General features: G+C 41.7%; 1 protein-coding gene across 1 annotated transcript; it reads left to right on the plus strand.

Moving 5' to 3' along the window:
- The first annotated feature begins 583 nt into the window (after positions 1-583).
- On the plus strand, positions 584-12617 carry LOC134680365 (uncharacterized). Its single transcript, XM_063539492.1, has 6 exons — positions 584-773; positions 866-2390; positions 5070-5136; positions 5538-5661; positions 9701-9838; positions 10808-12617. Exons 1-6 carry the CDS (start codon positions 765-767, stop codon positions 12452-12454), a joined length of 3510 nt encoding a protein of 1169 aa, XP_063395562.1. The 5' UTR covers positions 584-764; the 3' UTR covers positions 12455-12617.
- The last annotated feature ends 10370 nt before the right edge of the window (positions 12618-22987 follow it).

The following is a 22987-nucleotide window of genomic DNA, read 5'->3' on the forward strand; positions in this document are numbered from 1 at the left end:
TTACAAGCGGAAGTCTCTTTCTAACCCTATGTGTTAGAACGAGACTTCCGCTTGTAAATTGTAACTTGTAGCTTTATAAAATAGGCCACTGTTATCTACTTAGGTACTTAATAAGTATTGACAAAATCAATCATTATCACCATGTTGTTAGATTAGTGTACCAAACTTGTTTCAACATGTAAAAACATGTCACATGATAATTATGAGCATTAAATTATAAATAAAACGTGAATAGCATATGAATTTTAGGTTATTTAAGAAAATATTATTTTTTCTTTTGGCGGTTCCAGAGAATGTTGCCAAATTTAGTTACATCCGGGTTCCAAAAAAACTATTAAGAAATATTTTTAAGCGCTCAAAATTATACTCAAATTTATTTATCTACTCAGCTGCCTTTAATAGTATCGTAAAACATGATGGATCAATACGGATATAAAAGTGATACTATTGCGAAATAATATTTTATTTATATTTTTTGAATAGTATATTTTATTAGCGTTTAGAGATGTTTGAGCTACACTACTTACCCGCAGATCCGTAAACGAGACCGATATTTTGCCTTTTGTATGGCAACACCAAATCTGTAAATGTCATTTTAGTTGTCACGAAATGGAGTGCGATTAGGACGTGTCCGTAATAAATAATTAAACATCCTTTTTATTTACTTGTAATGCTCTTAGCACTTCAATAGTAACATCAAACACTGCTTTCGATTATGTTCATTTCGTGCAAAGTTTTGTTCGACCCAAATTTGCTGCGGAAATATGGACGAGGTGAGTTCGTAGGTTACCATATTTTCATTGTGCTTTAACAACACGATTTAGCATTGGTCTTCCATGGTAATTTTGCAATAACGCATTTGCAGGAACTTAACGAAAATGATTTGGAGGAGCGGCTGTATGCTATGATCCATCATGTAGACGGGACGCAAGCAGATGAAAACGCACAACAGAGCCATGACGCAAGTCCGCGTGTTGACGAAGCGCCGCGAAGCACCGTGAGGCGCTACTGGAAAACAAATCACAACAGCGCTTTCCAAAAAGTAAACACGCCTAAAGACGCTCCGACCAACAGAAACACGCCCAATAACAAAACACCTGCAGCTGTAAACAAAAACACGCCCGTGCCCGTCAACAAAAGTCATGCAGCCGCTGCCGTCTCCGACCCAAAGCCGAAAGAGGAGAAAGACGCACCCGACTCACCACCCGCTGGCCTGTTCATATTACAGAACACTGTACCTCAGAATTATACAAAAACAGTTGAAATATTAGAAATCGATGAAAGACCAAAGGTTTTCGAACTGGAATCAAGCGATGAAGATGAAGTTGTTGAAGTTGCATTACCACCCAAACCCACCATCACTATTGAGAGCTCTGATGAAGATGAGCTGATTATCCAAAATGATAAAAATATCAAAGAAAAGGACAAGAACAGTTCTAAAGAAAACAAGTCACCAAATAAAAATACAAGAGATGTGTCAGCGAGTCCTGTTCCATCAGTCCAGTCATCAATGTCGGATGATTTCATCCGTGGTGACTGCATAGCTCTCAACATATCCTCTGCACAGCCGGACAGCCAAAGCTTTGATTTCAGCCTGCATGGATCAGATCTTATAGGGGTTTCAACTCCCGCCAAGAAAAAGAAGAAGAAGAAATCTAAAGACAGGTTGACATCCACTCCGATCAACCCTGAACAGACGATTCAGGATCTGAATAATACAGATAGCATCTTTGCCACACCGAAGAGTAAAGCAAAAAACAAGAAACCGAAGACAAAGTCCTATACTGTGTCTGAGAAAATCATTCCAAACCCAGATGTGTATGATTCTGACAGCAATCAGTCAGCTATTGACATAAATAAAAATCATGATGCTTATACAGTTACGGATAAAAGCTTTCCAAGTGCTGATGTCTACGAATCTGACTCAAGTGTGTCTGAGAGTATCAAGGTAGTGGGACAGCCAGCGCCACAAAAGAAAACAAATGAAAATGATAGTTCCGACAGCATATCCAGGGATCTATCAGACAACACTTTAAATGCGACAGACAAGACCATTGTATTAGACCTGACAAACGACTACACTACTCTTGACAGTACTCAAATTGAAGAAAACATTGTTATTGGTAATATATCTGGCTATTCCGACGTACTTGAATATGGAGACAGTGTTGAAAACACAACTCGTGAAGAGCTTGGAGAGTTTTGTTCAACGAAGGTACCACAGATATTGTATGAAGACCTGGACTTTGACAACCTGAAGGGGAAGGATAAAGTGTGTAAGCGCCGACGGTACTCGCTGACCACACTGCGGGCCGAGATGGATAAGTTTTACAATGAGAGCTGGGGCGGAGAGAACTTCAACCATCAGGAGATTCAGAAGAACATGTCACGTGAGTTTCTTTTTGATTTAATGAAATATTTAACATATTTATGCAATCTCTATCTTTGTAAATATGGTGCAATATTTTTTTTTTACATTAATTAATCAAATTCAAGTTATTGCAAGGCAAATTTTATAATATACTTTGTAATATAATAAACTAGCTTTATAATGATAATGATTGATCAAAATTATCCTAGGTCCTTCCTGGGGCCTCACACCATCTCCATACCAAGTTTCATCTGAATTGGTTCAGTGGTTTAAGCATGGAAAGGAAAGACAGACTCAGTTACATTCACATTTATAATATTGGTAGAGATGACAATGTTTGTATGTTTTGATGTGTGTTACACACAACCAAAGAATCATACAAAAACCGGGCAAGTGCGAGTCGGACTCGCGCACGAAGGGTTCCGTACCATAATGCAAAAAAAAAAACAAAAAAAACCAAAAAAAAACGGTCACCCATCCAAGTACTGACCACTCCCGACGTTGCTTAACTTTGGTCAAAAATCACGTTTGTTGTATGGGAGCCCCATTTAAATCTTTATTTTATTCTGTTTTTAGTATTTGTTGTTATAGCGGCAACAGAAATACATCATCTGTGAAAATTTCAACTGTCTAGCTATCACGGTTCGTGAGATACAGCCTGGTGACAGACGGACGGACGGACGGACGGACAGCGAAGTCTTAGTAATAGGGTCCCGTTTTACCCTTTGGGTACGGAACCCTAAAAATGGCAGTTTTGAATAAAATTCGGTATATACAGACAGATAACATAATTATTTATACAGGGTGATCCAAACTTTACATACCAAGTCAGACTTCAATTTTGTACTCAATAAAACAATTTAAAACTAATTCCAAAGATCCAAGGTAAATTTCAAAGCTTTGTAAGACTCTAAGTTTTCGCAACAGTAAAAATAAGTCATACTTAATACTTTCTTTGGACGTCAAAGTTTGGAACCTTGGACCATCCTGTATATATTTTTTATCCTGAAAATATTTCTGTAAAAGAGTAAAATGGAGTGAGAGAATATTTCAGTCTTGTGAAATTTACAAATGGCGGACTTAATGCCAAAAGGCATTCGCTACAAGTCAACCACTGATTATTAGAAGATAATATAAGCAAAACAAGTATCCAAATATTTACAAACAGTCGGCATGTCATTCTATAATACTACAACAATAGCAAGATACATATTTACGGCCCGAGCTGTGTAAACAAAATATTTGTTCTGTCTAATAACTTATCGTTAACAATAACAAGTGATGCCTAATGCGCGTATTAACTAATGGTAAATACTGTTAGTTTCTCATTACCTAATTCTAGTGATAACAATAAGGGGTCATCCATTAATTACGTCACACGAATTTCTAGGTTTTTTACCCCTCCCCCCTCCTTGTCACACTTGGTCACATTTGGCAAACCCCTCCCCCCTGGTGTGACGTCACAATTCTTCAACGAAATCGGCATATATTTATTTAATATTTTATCAAAATATTTTTGACAAAAGAAATATTACTAATTTTATAACCCAAAAATGATTGAAAAATAAAATTAAACGAATAAAAACGATAATCGTTTCAAAACCTTGTTATTTAAATGATAATTAGCGTATAAAATAATTTAAATACATTTTCGGTTACTGATGAAAGTGATGAAGTTAAAGTGACCTCACAAAGTTTATGACTCCCCCCTCCCCCTTGTCACAACATGTCACATTTTCTTGACCCCCTCCCTTCCCCTAAACGTGTGATGTAATTAATGGATGACCCCTAAGTGATTGTAGGACTATTATGTAATATGCAATGTGCCATGAGCGAGCCCTTAGATTCTTCAAACATATTATGTGGTCTCCACTCTATATGTGGAGATACATATTAATTAATTTAAGGCGAATCAATAGCCGAGTCCACACAGAGCGAGGATACGCGCGAAGCAATTTCCTCGCCTATAAACTGTCATGCTGCTGATGCAAATATACACTTAAATAAAACCGGGCAAGTGCGAGTCGGACTCGCGCACAAAGGGTTCCGTACCATAAAGCAAAAAAAAAACGGAAAAAATGCAAAAACAAAACGGTCACCCATCCAAGTACTGACCACGCCCGACGTTGCTTAACTTTGGTCAGAAATCACGTTTGCTGTATGGGAGCCCCACTTAAATCTTAATTTTATTCTGTTTTTAGTATTTCTTGTTATAGCGGCAACAGAAATAGATCATCTGTGAAAATTTCAACTGTCTAGCTATCACGGTTCGTGAGATACAGCCTGGTGACAGACAGACGGACGGACGGACGGACAGCGAAGTCTTAGTAATAGGGTCCCGTTTTACCCTTTGGGTACGGACGGAACCCTAAAAATTCATTTTTGTCATCAATGGAATGAAGTGTCGCCCAAGTAATTTCCGGACCGATTATGATCTTCAAGAAAAGAGCGTATTCCCATCTTAAAGGTCGGCAACGCACTTGCAACGCAACCCCTTTGATGTTGCAGGTGTCCATGGGCAACAGTAATGGCTTACTGTCAGGCGATTCATCTGCTCGTTTGCCTCCTATATCCTGCCTGTTTGCTTGTACAGAATCATTTGTAAAAGAAGAAAACAGTTTTCTGTATCGTTGTATTTTATATAGCCTTGTTTACTAAATACCGACTTAAAAATAACAGAGAGTTGTTTCTATTTCAGGAGACAAGAGCTTGTGGGTGATCGACCCAAAGGACAGAATGCCAAATCCGCCGAAAAGGAGAGTCACGTAAGTATTCGAAAAAAATATATAGGAAAAGGCGCGAAATTCAAATTTCGACACGTGTTGCGAATTTCCTTTTCGCACGTGTATTGTAAATTGTTTTACAGTGCATATGGCGCTTTAAATTTTTACGTAGGCACGCCGTTATTGCCGTTAATCCCGCCCGAGGGCGGTAAAAGTAGGACCATATGTACTGTAAAATATACTACAATTCGGTATTAGATTCGTCTTTCTTTCGTGCAATTGTTTATTACAAACGAAGGGGCATAGCTACAGTTAATATACAATAAAAACATATTTTTCATATTTTTTATATTGTGCAAAAATATTTTTCATGATGGAGTGGACGAACTTTCTCTACAGTACTATTACTTATTCTGTGTCTGACTGTTGTTATACATTTCTAGCTGCAACTACTGCAACCGCGTCGGGCACCGCGACGACACGTGCCGGCTGAAGCCGCCCGTGTGCCACATGTGCGGCCACACCGGCCATTATGAACCGCGCTGCCCGCGCAAGATCTGCGTCAACGTGAGTAGCCTTAAACATTCAGCTGCAACTACTGCCACCGCGACGACACGTGCCGCCTGAAGCCGCCCGTGTGCCACATGTGCGGCCACACCGGCCATTATGAACCGCGCTGCCCGCGCAAGATCTGCGTCAACGTGAGTAGCCTTAAACATTCAGCTGCAACTACTGCCACCGCGACGACACGTGCCGCCTGAAGCCGCCCGTGTGCCACATGTGCGGCCACACCGGCCATTATGAACCGCGCTGCCCGCGCAAGATCTGCGTCAACGTGAGTAGCCTTAAACATTCAGCTGCAACTACTGCCACCGCGACGACACGTGCCGGCTGAAGCCGCCCGTGTGCCACATGTGCGGCCACACCGGCCATTATGAACCGCGCTGCCCGCGCAAGATCTGCGTCAACGTGAGTAGCCTTAAACATTCAGCTGCAACTACTGCCACCGCGACGACACGTGCCGCCTGAAGCCGCCCGTGTGCCACATGTGCGGCCACACCGGCCATTATGAACCGCGCTGCCCGCGCAAGATCTGCGTCAACGTGAGTAGCCTTAAACATTCAGCTGCAACTACTGCCACCGCGACGACACGTGCCGCCTGAAGCCGCCCGTGTGCCACATGTGCGGACACACCGGCCATTATGAACCGCGCTGCCCGCGCAAGATCTGCGTCAACGTGAGTAGCCTTAAACATTCAGCTGCAACTACTGCCACCGCGACGACACGTGCCGCCTGAAGCCGCCCGTGTGCCACATGTGCGGCCACACCGGCCATTATGAACCGCGCTGCCCGCGCAAGATCTGCGTCAACGTGAGTAGCCTTAAACATTCAGCTGCAACTACTGCCACCGCGACGACACGTGCCGCCTGAAGCCGCCCGTGTGCCACATGTGCGGCCACACCGGCCATTATGAACCGCGCTGCCCGCGCAAGATCTGCGTCAACGTGAGTAGCCTTAAACATTCAGCTGCAACTACTGCCACCGCGACGACACGTGCCGCCTGAAGCCGCCCGTGTGCCACATGTGCGGACACACCGGCCATTATGAACCGCGCTGCCCGCGCAAGATCTGCGTCAACGTGAGTAGCCTTAAACATTCAGCTGCAACTACTGCCACCGCGACGACACGTGCCGCCTGAAGCCGCCCGTGTGCCACATGTGCGGCCACACCGGCCATTATGAACCGCGCTGCCCGCGCAAGATCTGCGTCAACGTGAGTAGCCTTAAACATTCAGCTGCAACTACTGCCACCGCGACGACACGTGCCGGCTGAAGCCGCCCGTGTGCCACATGTGCGGCCACACCGGCCATTATGAACCGCGCTGCCCGCGCAAGATCTGCGTCAACGTGAGTAGCCTTAAACATTCAGCTGCAACTACTGCCACCGCGACGACACGTGCCGCCTGAAGCCGCCGGTGTGCCACATGTGCGGACACACCGGCCATTATGAACCGCGCTGCCCGCGCAAGATCTGCGTCAACGTGAGTAACGTTAAACATTCAGCTGCAACTACTGCAACCGCGACGACACGTGCCGCCTGAAGCCGCCCGTGTGCCACATGTGCGGCCACACCGGCCATTATGAACCGCGCTGCCCGCGCAGGATCTGTGTCAACGTGAGTAGCGTTGCATGGTGCAGATCCAGGTTTGACCGGTTAACCTGGGCTTAATGGGATAGTAGAAAACTCAAAGGCAGCATGGTACATCATTCAATTGTTCGAATGTGCTCGGCTTGCGACTCCAAGCATTGAAAAGAGAAAGTGTCATGCGATGGAAAAGGACAACATCATGGTGCAATGCAGCTCGTAACGAGCATTTAGCTCGGTCTCGACATACGCAACACAAGCTCTATGCGTCGTGTGCAAGCGACATTAGACCAAAGAATATAATACTCACTAGGAGAAGAACGATAACTCCATACAAACAAATGTCCCCTTCAAAAGTTCGTTTATACTACTAGCGCTCGGTAGGATACCATTGTAATTAGAATTGACAACCCGTTTAGCCTAGCGCCCCTAGCGGGTATTGGCAGTAATCCAGTTCAGGAAGCTAATGGTCCTGGGTTCGAATCCCGGAGAGGGAATTTCTTTTTGTATTATTTTATTTTTTGTTGGGGTCAGGTTTTTAAGAGCCCATCAACGTGCACACTAGCGCCACTGCTGAATACATTAACTAATTTTTATGTTACTGGATTCGTCAACCTACCCGTTCAAAACTAAAGCGGCCGTTTTGTTTTGAGCTCATAGATTGACGAATCCAGCAACATAAAAACTAGCTTGATGTATTCAAAAGGTACTTAAATACACAATACAGTCAGTAGCGGCCACTTTTTTAAATACTTGTAAAATTTAAATTTAACTTAAATAATCACGATTATTTATTTTAGCAGTGGTGCTAGTGTGCACGTTGTTGGGCTCTTAAATTAGCATATCACAAATAAATAAAGAAATACGTTATAAGATAATGATTAGGTACTATATTTAAAAATTCGTCAAATATAAAAGGTTACAAAAAGTTACGTATTATTAAGATATGAATATTTTCATTCCTATTAGGATTAGTGTATATATGTTAGGAGCAATACATATGAATACATACATTGATATGGCAAATGGTTATAAGTTGTTATTACATCTATCCGGTTATCGGACATTTCTGCTCCACGGCTCCACGCAGCGTTCTTGGTCACCGGAAAACTAGTCTGTATATGCAGCAGATACATGCCCTTTGAGCTTTTTCAAGAAATCATATGACGGGCCAGGATTATATTATTATCACACGCTCAAGCCATGATTCACTTTCTAAAACAAAATAGTCACAAATTAAACAATATAATCTAACTTCCTAATTACTAACGTCGCTAATTCCTAAGGTCTAAATTTACCAGCTTACTCGTAAACAATGAGAGGTTTTACATCTATGATGAATTTAGATTATAATTTCGGACGTGATATAGCGTCCGCGGGACTTACGGGGATAGTAAGATTAAATTATTATATTTGAATTTGGTAATTAGTACGCTAATTTTTATTTAAAGATTGATATATTTCTTACCTTGAAATTATCGCTGTTTCTGGTTTACTACAACGGTTTCCACACACACATTAGGGCTTTTCATAATCCGGATAAGAATTGTTGATGAAGTCGCCATTGCCGGATACATAATACAGCAAGGAAGGAAGAGCGACAACGGTTTAAATTTAACTAAGTCTGTGCGAAGACGCATTTAGATATGTTGCTCGTACATATGAATAGTTTTTATTTTTAAATTAATAGGTAAATAAACATATTTCAAGTGAATAAATCGTTTTATATGAAAATTTATATTTTTGGCGTTAAATGACTTAAATGACAGCATTGACATTACAGACTTTTGTCTTGTCTATGTTCTTACCGGCCAGACTCAAATCAAGGCTTATCAAAGAGGCCTATTGACAAAGATTTTTTTTTAAATTTTATCAAGGAGGGTAGAGGCACGTCTACCCTTCATAGATTTTATGAACATAGACAAAGACAAACTGAAATAGATAATAATTTACATATTTCAAAAAATAAATAATAATTTACATGTGACTTTGACTACTTCATAAAATACAAATCAAAATATATTTGATAAAATAATTGGATTTGTTCCTAGAAATCGTATAGACAAAGCCAGTTCTAGCAATGTTGCTGTAGTAAAATATTTTTATGGTAATTACTGGCAATACAGCTCTAGAAACGGAGCACACATGTACAATTATGAAGGGTCACGTCATTCCAAGGAAGTCAATAGGCCTTGCATTAGACACAGATTTGCATCTCAACGTGAATAAGTTACATGCGCCTTGTGCAAGTGTATATTAGACATCATGCTTATGGCACATGCGTGGTGTGCAAATGCAATTAGAAACATTATTGAATTGCTCACACCTTACATGATCAAGCAATTCGTGCCTCATGCGCCGTGTGCAAGTGTATTAGGAACATAAAAAAAAAACTGGTCTTGACAAGCCACATGCGCTATGTGCAAGCGTTCTAATTTGAACCGTTTATTTATTATTCCAGTGCGGCTCGCCCAACTTCATGTACTCGACGTCGTGCCGCGCATGCGCGCCGTGGCGCGGGCTGGCCTGCGCCGAGTGCGGCGCGCGCGGCCACCCCGCCTCGCACTGCCCCGACACCTGGCGCCGCTACCATGCCACGGTACCGACACTCACTTTTAACCCTTTAGCGCCACTTGCACCGACCCACTGACCCGGGGTTAACCGGTTAAACCGTTAACCCGGTGTCAAATTGTACTGGTAACCATGGTAACTCCAGATTTAACCGGTTAACCCCGGGTTAGTAAATGGTGCGAGTGGCCCTTAGCCGCCAAAAACTTCAATAGGGAATATTACGCAAAACTCTGCGTAGAGGGCGTCACTATCGCATGGCCTCCCGTGAAACACGAAAATCAATAGTTCGGTTTCTGCCTCTCTATCACTCTTGCCTATTCGATCGATTGAGTTACGAAATTTCGATTTTCGCGTTTCGCGGTAGGCCGCCTGTAAACGAACCGCCTTTAGTATGTGCACTATGTGAACTAGTGCTGCACTCTGGCGGCAGAACATTGCAGTAATACTCCCTATTGACGCGCGCGGCTGCAGCACAATGTCAACCTTCATGTATTCCGACAACGTTCACGATGACGCGCCGCATATATCTTACACACCTACTTCTGGCGTTCAAAGGACAAAAAGATAATCAAAAATCTGATAAAACTTAAAGTATACGGCTATACACAATTTCGAGTAGTAATAAGACTTAGGGGTGGCAGGAAAAAAAGGGTTTTCCTGTAGAAGAGAATGCATAGTATAAAACAAAAAAAGATCTAATAAATCATAAATTAAGGCCTAACTTTTACTAGTGATGTGAAAAAAACCGGTATTTTCTGATAACCGCATTTAACCTTCTATTCCCAAACTGATGGGTCGCGGACGCGGAAGTCCATTTAATTATGAATTTTTCTAAATGTTTGTCGACAAAACTTTTTAATCCAATTTTTAACGTTTCTTTTTATTTTTTAATATCCGGAATTTAAGGTCGCCTTCGCTACCTGCGAAAGAATTCTATGATGAATATCAATATCTAACATGATAACATCCTTAATCAATGAAAATTTTCCTATTACAGATCGACGAAAACATGCCGTTGGAGCAATGTGGAGAAAAGCCGCTCTACCAGCTACAGTGCAGCGGCTGCACCCGCCGCGGCCATCTCGCTCACACCTGCCGCACCTTCCTCCCCCTCTGCTCTCTCCCCGTCCCCTCGCCCCACGTCGCGCGCTACTTCCGTCTCTACCCCCCCACTGACACACCCAAGACCCACAAGCGGCTCTCCAAGTCACCCACCACGCATGAGACGCACGTCAATAAGAGGAGAAATATTTCTGACAGCGATCTCAATCGGTCGAGGATGGTTTCTGAAAATGAACAAAATCGTCCGAAGAAAAAATCCGAGGATGGATGGATCGCGAGGATGAGGAAGAATTCCGAAAGTGAAAATCGGACGAGGAAAAACTCTCAAAGTGCGCCCGCTAGCGAACCGAAGGAAGCCAAGAATGCTGAGGCGGAGAAGGCGCCCGATTTTATTCCTATTGGGGCGAATACGGACAGCAACGGACAGGTGATTCAGGACAATGAGGTATCCGACACGAGCGAGGTCAAAACATCGGCTCGCGTCTATATGACTGTTGATGCAATGAAGAGATTATCCACACTGGATGGCCAAGATTGGCTCAATCGTTGTATGGACAGATTCAACGTGGATGTTCAATTCAGCAATGCCAGTTCTTTCCTAACTGTAGTCGGCACAGTAGGAGACCAAGAGGCTTTTCATTCAGAGCTCAGGGCATGGAGCGGCAGGTCTGAACCCATGACACCCGTGGCTGGCGTGGAAGAAGAGGGTCCACAAGTAAAAATCAGCCTGATACCCCAGAAGAAAAATGACGTGTTGCGCAAACTTAAGAACGCTTTCCAGATGCTCAAAAATAACATTGGTGACCCGAAAGCGATTTTCAAAGAGTTAACCTATCTGCAAAACCGTCATCAGACTATAAAGAACCAGAAGGCCATAAGTCCTGTGCAGTTGAGTAAAAACAGAGATAGACTAAATGACATGCATAAGAAACTCAACATGGTGCTCCTCGGGCAAGCTGGTCTAGCCGGAGGAGCCGAGCGTTTGAATGCGCTCTATTCTTTGCAAGAAAAACTCATCAACATCAGAACGCAAAGGGTACCCCGTCCCTTACGCTCGGAAATAAGTCAACATTACCAAATCATATTCACACATGCAGCGCGCAACGACTACCCGGATTTGGTCAAAAAGTATTACACCACGCGACCTCTTACTCTCAAAAAAAATTCACCGGGCAAAAATAAAAAGAAAAAGAAGAAGAAGATTGACCAACAACAGAAACCTGTTCTGACAATTAAAGAGACAGTGAATAATCAACCGACAGAAGTCGATCCGGTGCCTATCCTGGCAGCATCGCGATCCCAGCAGCCAAATAAGGCTATCAAGAACATGATGAAAAACCTGTCATGCTTCTACTCGCGGCTGGTAAAGAACCAGCCCCAAAACCAAACCCGCAACGCGATGCGACTCGACATCGTTTACAAAATACTTGACGTACAAAAGTGCTTGAGCGAATTTGAAGGCCAGACAAAAAAACTGCAAACGGAAAAGATAAAGAATGCTCTTAAGATTCAGCGGCAAGCAAAAGCTTTCCTAGACGGGGTAAAACAGAAAAGGAAAAAAAATAACACTTTTCATGAATAAAGTGTAAGGAATTTGTTACACATAGGCCCGGCGTGGGACGAAAGCGGAAGGTTTGAGAAGGAGGGTGCGTCGTCAGATCCGCTTTTGTTATGCGCCGGTCATGTGTCACACCACTTTTATCGTGTATGTGAATTAATAAACAAACTTAGTGTAAAGCATAAAATGTCTTAATTATTCATACCTAAAACATCCCATTACCTGACAAGGCACAACTTTTTGTTTTATCAAAAGTGCTATAAGAACTATAGACACTAGGATCGGTTATGCTCTAGAGTCCGGTTAATACACGACCAAATAATGTACAGCCCAATAATAGGCGTCCACTTTTTTGGATGCGTATTATTGGGTTGTACACTACTGCCCTGTTCAAAGAGTGGCTTCGTATTATTGGCACGGACCGAGCTTGTACACCCTGATAACGCTCAACCCAATAATACACGACCCAATAATACGAATCCATTTAGTGGACGCCGAATATTGGTCGCATATTATTGGCCCGTACCGATAATGTTCGACCCGGGATTGCTCAACCCAAGAATGTACAGCCCAATAATTGGCGTCCACTTTTCGCTCCACACCACAGACTATAAATATTTGACACATAGAGTGATATTCTAGGGATGGGGCGACGATTTTTAAGTTTACGATTCAGTAATGTTGCCATGCGCAAAAAATAAGCAGATAATGGTAAGGTTAAGTAGCTAACATATTATCGCACCGCACCGCGATCTTGGTGCGTCGCGCCCATAAGTAAGAGCGAGAAAGAGATATATTTTTCTTCAGCCCGCTCCAGACTATGCGCGTGAATCGCGGGCGAAGCCGCGAACGCGAGTGTGGAGTCGATTTCGCTGTCTGCGAACATCGACGCCACACTTGCGTTCGCGGCTTCGCGCCGCAATTCGCGCACGAGTGTGGAGGGGGCTTTCCAGACGGAAACAATTGTTCGATCCATGAAATGTATACTTGGTCAAGCAGATCTGGTCAGTAGAAAAAGGCGGCAAGTTTGAAAAATTTAGGCGCGTAGGGATCTCTTCCCATAGAAAATTTGAATTTCGCGCCTTTTTTTATTGATAAGATTTGCAAACCAGCTATAATTAGAATAGAATGACAGAGAAAGGTGCCTGCAATTTGCACGCACCGCGACCCTTCGCACCGGTAAGTGAGGGCGAGAAAAAGATATCTGTTTCTCGCTCTCATTCATGAGTGCGACGCACCAGGGTCGCGGTGCGGTGCGATAGTGTGTTAGCTACTTTAAATGAGTATAGTTTTCCTGGTTCTTAGGCCCCGTTCGCACGACAGCTTTTTCAACGCGCGTTAAAAAAAGCGTTTGAATGACACAAATGGATAACCATTTATGTATTCACACGACAACGGTGACGCTTTTATTCAGTGTTGTTGGATTTTAGACTTTAAGCTTTGGTCGTTAAGTCGAATTTAGAGTGCGACCAGATTCAAGCGCTTTTTTAACGCGCGTTGAAAAAGCTGTCGTGCGAATGGGGGCTTACTGACTGTCAAATTGGTTTGACCAGAGATACATATGTTTGACGAACTATAATTAAGTCTTCGTCACACAGGCGCGTTTTACGGGTGGCGCGCGAGCGGGGCGTGAGCGTTTTATATGTAAAGTAGCTATAGGTGGTCAAGCAAATCTTGTCAGTAAAAAAAGGCGTGAAATTAAAATTTTCTATGGGACGATATCCCTTCACGCCTACATTTTTCCAATTTGCCGCCTTTTTCTACTAACAAAGAAAAGAGATATACGTTTCTCGCTCTCACTTATGGGTGCGACACTCCAAGGTCACGGTGCGGTGCGATAGTCTGTTAAGCCCCCCATTCACACTCTACCTTGTAGTTCGCCTCGTAATCCGCCTCGTTGGGTAGGATCGTGTATGGGGGTTGCGGACTACGAGCCGTCCTACAAACTCAAGTAGGATGCCATAGTACTGGTGATGGACGGCAGAACAGAGGGCCTACCGCGAACCACGTTCGACGTGTTGCCCCTCCGTCGCGCGTGTAAATTCGTACGTAAGTGTGACAGGGCAGGGGTGCTGCCTAGCACGTCCAACGTGGTTCGCGGTAGGCCCTTAGTACCGTGTGTAAGCTATTTCTTGCTCCGTAGTCCTGTGAGGCGGACTACAAAGTAGGATGGTGTGTGAGCTATATCTAAAGTAGCTAACACACTACCGCACCGCACCAAGGTCATTGTGGGACGCACCCATAAGTAAAAGGGAGAAAGCGATATCTCTTTCTCCCTCTTACTTATGGGTGTGTCCCACAATGACCTTGGTGCGGTGCGATAGTGTGTTAGCTACTTTACACCGTAGTCCTGCGAGGCAGACGACAAGGTAGGAGTGTGAATGAGGGGCTTTAGTTACGCGGCGCGCCCCGCTCACGCGCCGCCCGGAAAACGCGCCTGTGTGACGAAGCCTTTACAGAGAATTCTTATTAATAGTTTTTAACAGAAGTAGACCGTTGGATCTGACCTAAGTTTCTGAGTTACACACTCTCTTTTTGTATTATTTAACGAAGACTTCCTTATTCCTTCGGGACTGATCGAATCGGTCGATTTGATCAGTAATGAAATTGGCGTCAATCTCCAATTTTAGATTTATGGTGATATTAGAGCCCTCTTAATTGAATAAACGGGTATGTCCTTAAACCACGTCCAAGACCACCGGTGGACAGGCAGCAGCGTCCCTCAAATTCGGTGTACTCGACTGCGATCGCCAACCCGCCTGCCAAGCGTGGCGATTATGGCATTCACCCCCCAAAAAAGGGGGAGGCCTATGTTCAGCAGTGGACGTCTTATGGCTGAGATGACGATGATGATGATGAAATTGAATAAATGCCCCAGAACGAAAATACTAACCTCAAAAATTTTATCGGTAATATCGGTCATTATCGGTGGTTGAATTCGGTGAGCCAAATTGGTATTTGCGTCCGCACCTCCTGATTCGATCGGGCAATTGAATCAGATTGGCGAAAAATTGACTAATCTGGATATGCCTGACAAGAGTTTAAAGGATATCATACAAATACGACGGAATTAAAATAAAAGGTAACTTGCTTATACTGTTGTGTATTGCTATTGAATATAGTTGTTTTTTTTAGCATTAGAAAGAACTCCACAGAAGCAAGCGTGCAGTCTTTATCGGGCTCTTTAATTGTTAATAATTATTGAATTATCTAATGTAGCATGGTCAATACATATAATTTACTTCAAATTATTACCGCTGAAAGTGCCGGATTTGGAACCAGAAGCTTACTTCTGCGAAGTTCTTTCTAATGCTAAAAAAAACGGACTATAGCTTGGATTGCTCATGATAAAATTAATCTTGATTGAATTTCTTTCAGATCAAAAATCAAGCCTCAACATCGCAATCCCTCAACTCAAAAAAAAGATTCCGATTGTTGACGCCAGAGATATAATTATTTCCAAAAAGCGTGCACAAATAACAGATGCACGTGAAATATTAGCTGAACTAGCTCACAGATTAATAATATGTGTCTACAGATTAGTATAGCCGCCCGTCATACTTTTTTTTTCTATTTATTTTTAGAGCTTGTCACTGAGGTGAACATGTCGCTCCATAAAAAACTACAAATTTATACATTCTTACAACTAACTTATTCTATATACTAATATTACTAATAAAGCCTTTCGTACAAGCTGCAATAGCATCCGACGAAGGAGCAGCCAGGACACTATTGCAGCCCCCAACATAGCATTATGGCTTACGCCCGTCATACTGGGTCATACTGAACAACTTTTTCTATCGGACCAACCCCGAAATCCCAAAAAAAATATTGGCCTTCCCATAGAAAACGTCGACATCCACTCGATCAAAATGTATGAAACGGCCAAAAAAGCTTAAGTGATTACGAAGTTGGTCCCATTATAAATGTCATAACTGAAAAATTTGAATTTGATTAGCCTAGTAGCCAATCAGGTAGCGGTGATTGCTAAAGGGGCTTATACATAGAACACGGACCTAATGTAAAGCGCCCTCCAGACTATGCGCGTGAATCGCGGGCGAAGCCGCGAACGCGAGTGTGGAGTCTAGTTCGCTGATATGCGAAATCGACTCCAGACTCGGCTTCGCGCCGCGATTCGCGCACGAGTGTGGAGCGGGCTTAACGATGCATTTTTACAAATCGGTCGTTACAGCCGGTCGCAGCGACGGACTCTAACGCTACGTCTTACGTAGGCGAACAACGCGCGAACGCGGCGCGGCGCGGCGCGGCGAAAGCGTCCGCCGCCGCGCCGCGCCGCGCCGCGCCGCCTGACATTCGCGTGCAAATCGCGCCGCACCGCGTTCGCAACGAGATCGCTTACGTAGGACACTTCTATGGGCATCAAAGGATTGATTTCGCCGCGCCGCGCCGCGCCGCGTTCGCGCGTTGTTCGCCTACGTAAGACGTAGCGTAAGCCCCCATTCGCACGAGAGCTTTTTCAACGCGCGTTAAAAAGCGCTTGAATCTGTCCGCACTCTAAATTCGATTTAATGACCAAGGCTTAGGTAAGTCGAAAATCTAACAACGCGTGATAAAAGACCGTAGTTCTGTAGAAAGCGACCAACTTTTTATATTTGTCAAAGTGACTTACACCCTAACTCAGTAGCTTTGGTCTCTTTCTGCATTGATAAAAAAATTGAGTTGGTCGTTTTCTGCATAAAGTAGCTAACACACTACCGCACCGCACCAAGGTCATTGTGGGACGCACCCATAAGTAAGAGGGAGAAAGCGATATCTCTTTCTCCCTCTTACTTATGGGTGCGTCCCACAATGACCTTGGTGCGGTGCGATAGTGTGTTAGCTACTTAACTACGGTCATTATTTAGCGCCACCGCTGTCGTGTGAATAAATACACATGTATCTATTGGTGTCATTCAAACGCTTTTTTAACGCGCGTTGTAAAAGCGCCCGTGGGAATGGGGGCTAAAGGCGTATCCTGACCAGATCCTGACTAGTAAATTTTTCGCCAATCTGATTAAATTGCCCAATCGAATCAGGAGGTGCGGATGCAAACACCAACTTGGTTCGCCGAATTCAACCGCCGATATTGACCGATATTACCGATAAAATGAGGTGCGGACGGTTGAATACCAATTTGTGAGGACTGACGCCACACTGTGGGCTGAAATTAGGCTGTCATTGACATAGAAACCGAAGTTATTTTTATGTTTTCTTGATTGAAATCGGTTTTGCTAGGCATTGTTATAGTAACCTATGAATTTTAGACGATTAGGTATGAAAGTTGTGGAATGAGAGTTACGAATTAAAAAAAAAATCGGGGTGCACTCCTGGGGGCCGATTTTTTAAATTCGACTACTCGATTTCGTGTATTAAATTTCGTTCAATAATATCTCTACTACTAGGCATTTAAATTCTACTAATAGAATTGAAAACGAGTGGTCAATACCACTCGATTCCCAATTTCTATCGCTAGTATTTCAAAAATTAGCATTTCGCCGTTTTCCACCGATTTCCGAACGATCGAACGATCGAATTTCAAAAATCGGCCCCCTGGAGTGCCGACAGAAGTGAAAACTCAATGACTAGTCCAAAATGTCTGCAGCACTACCTATGTATAATTGACCCATCCTCCTTACTATTGAAAAACTTTAGTTCCGAAATTGCTGGCTAGTGAGCTTAAATTTGTAGCGTTAATTGTTTAAAATTCGAATAGAAATTGTAAAGTTACCTTGCAGACCTCGCATCTAAATATATTTGGTCATGATATTCTGAGTTTTCACTTTTATTAGCGATTTTATCAAGATGCAGCTTTATTGAATTATATTTGAATAAAGTTAGAATGTAACTGAGATTCTCGTATTTCAGCCCGTACAAGATTAGAACATTGAGCTTTATTGCTTAAATAATATAAAAGTTCCAGTTTTAAATAATTCACCTGATTATGATACGTTATGACCTGGTTATGACTAAAGTTCTTTGGTGAATAACATTGTGCGTGACACATGACGTCAGCCGTCGTCGTCGTCGTTACGCGTTATGTGTTACGCTGTATCGAGTTTATCATTTTTTCCCCACCTCAAAAAGTGCTCAGCGCCGCTAAAGAAGTTTTCACTTCAAAAAAATGTATGGAGCAGGAACAAAAAATCATTATTACTTAGTCAAGAAACAAAACAAACCGTAATATCTTCGCAGGTGGTTATACTACGAATTATTTTTGATTTTTTGGCATACTACATATTATTATATCCGTCACGGGTGCGGCTTTTTTTAAAATCATTAATTGTTTCTATGGGAAAAGCACAAAAACCAAAGTCAACATAATATATATTAAGATTTTTTTTGACTGAAATGGGTCTTGCCCAGTATGTTTATGCTAAGTTGTAAGTTTCAGACGATTTGAGTCGAAAATACTAGTTATGATTTTTTTTCAAACAAAATGTATTTAGCCGGTACAAAAAATCAAAATATCTCACAACAGTTGACTTTGGTTTTCGTGCTTTTTCCATAGAAACAATTAATGTTTTTTTTTAAAAAGCTGCACCCGTGACGGATATATGTAATATGCCAAAAAATCACAAATAATTCGTAGTATAACCATCTGCGAGAATATTACGGTTTGTTTTGCGGTTCTTGAGTAGGTACTTAATAATGATTTCTTGTTTCTGCACCATACATTTTTTTGAAAAAAATTCGTAACTCGACAATTTTCATTCCAAAGCGTGTAAAATTCATAGAGTCGGACCAAAAAAAGTTTGCAGCGGATTTGATAGCCCACGCAGTGCAAGTGTCATTTAAACGTCATAATTTCATAGAAGTTTGACGTTTAAAATAACACTTTCACTGCGTGGGCTATCAAATCCGCTGCAGACTTGTATAGTACGATAGCTGCCTTTTAGGACAGTAAAAAAAAAAAGTGGTCGGCCAAATCCTGTGTTGGCAGGTTAATGTGTCCGACCAATTTTGTGGTACCACGTAAGAGCTACAATTTACCTCATCGAAAAATAGAATGAAACAAACGGATTATAATAGCTAAAATAAGCCTGTTGACTTATGGCTTAGTCGGCCTCACCTTAGCCGGGCAGTTTTTGCAGTCCGACCACATTTATAAAGAATAATAATTTCTTTATTGAAAATATGGTTTCTTCGCAGCTTGAACTTAACTTAATAATGCTAACTGAAAAAAGTCATAAGTAAATGAGTCCATGGAGGTCTTAGAGGGCATTAAAAAAAAAGAAAACATTCAGTTCAAATTTTATTCATAAATCTATCTACTTAATATCTAAATAACGTTTTCTAACTACCGACGTGGTTTCAGAGTAACACTTACGTTGAGATGATGTCTCACAGATGTCAAAAATAAAAAGGTTTTCATCGATTTTTGACAAGTTTTGAATCGTATATCCTACTTTTCCACTACAGATAGAATGAGGAGGCATAACTGACATTTTATCACGCCAGGTGGCGCCTCCATAGTGGAGTTGCTGTCACTGTCAAATCACATACATTGTTTCCAATAAATTGTAAACATTCTCCTTTTTTAACCGACTTCCAAATCCCAAAGGAAGAGGTTATCAATGCGGTTGTATGTTTTTTTTTCTCCACAATACTGCAATAGTGTGCGACAAATTGTGGAAATATACCTATAGGATCTCCCTTTTTTCCCAAGGACCCGATATGCATAAATCGGTGAGAAAAAGCTTTGAGTACCAAAAACTAAGGCAAATGACAAAGACCGTTTGTGTAGGCTGCAATTTAAGGAAGATAAATATTTTGGAAAGAGTAAATACACAGGTAAGCTAAGTTTTAACGAAGTAGTACATAATTTAGGGCATAATGGCTTGGCTACACATGCTGTATTCCATACGCATCATGACTTTGTGTACCTATCTGATGGGCGGGCGTATATGAAACGCCTTCTTGTACATGCAGGTGATCTAGGTATACACCAAAGCTTAGTTTTCAATCGAACACTTGTAATATAACAGGAAAAACTGCACGTGAGCCTTCCAAAATTTTAATAAATGGTAAAATACACAAGATAACCTCACATATATTAAGTGATTATCTTTGTATCAAATCAGCCTTTTTTCCATCAACTGTAGCATTTCTCCTTCGAAGCTCGGTTAGTAGAAAAAAAATTCCCACCTTTTACCAGTGGTAACTACAGGGCCCAGTTTTATAAAGTTACAGGTTACAAGTTTACAGGCGTTTACTGGCAACACTTGCTCCGTTTTTTACAATTTGCGTTTTATAAAAGTGTTGTGTTACAATTTTACAGGTTACAGGTACAAGTGCCTGTAGCTCAACCATAGACGAAAATATGGGAGTTTAATAGTTTTAAACTCATAATCGAACAAGCGTTTTATAAAAATATTGTAAATTACAAGTGTAGATTGGTACACTTGTAACAAAAACTTACATACGTCTTGAGTCCTGTAACAGCACAACAGCAGCTACTTGTAGTGTCTCAGTGATTCGCTCTTTCGCTCATAATTCTTAATTTTAATTAAAATTATTTGTTTTCTGAGAGATTTTAAACTTTACTCTATTATTAGGCACCAACGCCAACGATTGTGCCAGGGCATGCATACTTTTCCATGCACTGACCTATCAGTTTTTGTTAATGTATCTGAAATATATAGTAAATAAGAAATAAAGTGACAATATGTTTGATATTGATTTTATTGATGATTCGTTTTATTTTATCTACTAGGACGGAAAGGGATTAGTGCCGATAGTTGTCGTTGATTTATTAGCATTCTCGTCTCGTCGTCTCTTTTTTTAAGTACCTACGGTATAGTGCATTCACATTATGGCAAAGTGTACTATTCATAATTTTCGATACACAGCGTAGGTACTTATCTTTGAGCCGCTACCGAAACGATACATTTTAATGTAATGTGAAACAGTACTTATTTACTTATTAGGTAAATATTTCATTAAATCTAACTTAATCTGAATCTGAAAACGGCCTAAAAAGTATATCCTTGGCATCGAACACCGCTCTCAACCACTCGATTTTTCCTTCATTTCTGGCCATTTTTCCAGTAATTAATGTTTTAAAGCAAACAATAACACAGCATTTAGTAGAACACCGAGTATCTATGACAAACGTTTTTTTTTAAATAGTGATGTCCTTCACACTTGTAGATTTCACATGTAATCGAGATTGACCGTGGTTCTTTACAACTGTAATTATCTATGTGTATTTATAAAACACCTGTAGCCGTTCACAGTGCATTACAGGTGCCTGTAGCCTGTACACTTGTAACCTGTAACTTGTAACTTTATAAAACTGGGCCCTGTGGGAATAAAAATTCCCAGTAGGTACCACCAAACCGAGTTGGTGGTAACTACTAGGATTTTTTTTCTCAGTAGTTACCAGTGGTAAAAGGTGGGAACTAGTGGAAATAACCCTTTTATTGTTAATAATTACTGTTAATCATAATCATCTTGTTATTTCTTCGACTCGCAAAGGCGTTATGTGCCCTTCAAACCATTTTATCTTATACATTTCATCTTTTAATGTCCAGTCACAATGTGTGGCATCAAATTTGATGCAAGTGGATTCTGCCGCACACCGCCACATTGAATTTGTGAAAGCCATCCGTAACAAGCCATACGTCAACAGGTTTATTTTAGCTATTATAATCCGTTTGTTTCATTCTATTTTTCGATGAGGTAAATTGTAGCTCTCACGTGGTACCACAAAATTGGTCGGACACAGGAACCTGCCAACACAGGATTTGGCCGACCACTTTTTTTTTACTGTCCTCAAAGGCAGCTATAGTACCATACAAGTTTCATACGATTTTTCGATAAAAAATTTTTGATGTTTTTTTTATAATTTTGGTCGGACTGCAAAAACTGCCAGGTTAAGGTGAGGCCGACCAAGACATACGTTAACAGGCTTATTTTAGCTATTATAATCCGTTTGTTTCATTCTATTTTTCGATGAGGTAAATTGTAGCTCTCACGTGGTACCACAAAATTGGTCGGACACAGGAACCTGCCAACACAGGATTTGGCCGACCACTTTTTTTTTACTGTCCTCAAAGGCAGCTATCGTACCATACAAGTTTCATACGATTTTTCGATAAAAAATTTTTGATGATTTTTTAATAAATTTGGTCGGACTGCAAAAACTGCCAGGTTAAGGTGAGGCCGACCAAGACATACGTCAACAGGCTTATTTTAGCTATTATAATCCGTTTGTTTCATTCTATTTTTCGATGAGGTAAATTGTAGCTCTCACGTGACCCAATAAATCTGGTCGGACTGCAAAAACTGCCAGGCTAAGGTGAGGCCGACCACTTTTTTTTTACTGTCCTCAAGGTCAGGTATCCTACCATACAAGTTTCATTCTATTTTTCGATGAGGTTTTTTTTGATGAATTTTTGTCCAACGTTTTTGCCATTTGTACAAAATCTGCCAGGTTAAGCCTAGGCCGACCAAGTGCGTTGGAAGCTACTAAATGTCAGGTACCTCTACAGGGTAGGTATATTCTATTTTTTGATGAGGTTTGTTTCATGCAGCCGGCCACCGGACTATTATTAA

Source organism: Cydia fagiglandana, chromosome 3 (assembly GCF_963556715.1).
Source record: "Cydia fagiglandana chromosome 3, ilCydFagi1.1, whole genome shotgun sequence".
Classification (NCBI taxonomy): Eukaryota; Metazoa; Arthropoda; class Insecta; order Lepidoptera; family Tortricidae; genus Cydia; species Cydia fagiglandana.

Bases quoted from the DNA above. Each gene is read 5' to 3' on its own strand.
- LOC134680365 (XM_063539492.1), top strand. The intron at 5,662-9,700 runs GTGAGTAGCCTT...TTATTATTCCAG, and splicing joins CGCGCAAGATCTGCGTCAAC to TGCGGCTCGCCCAACTTCAT. The intron at 9,839-10,807 runs GTACCGACACTC...TTCCTATTACAG, and splicing joins GGCGCCGCTACCATGCCACG to ATCGACGAAAACATGCCGTT.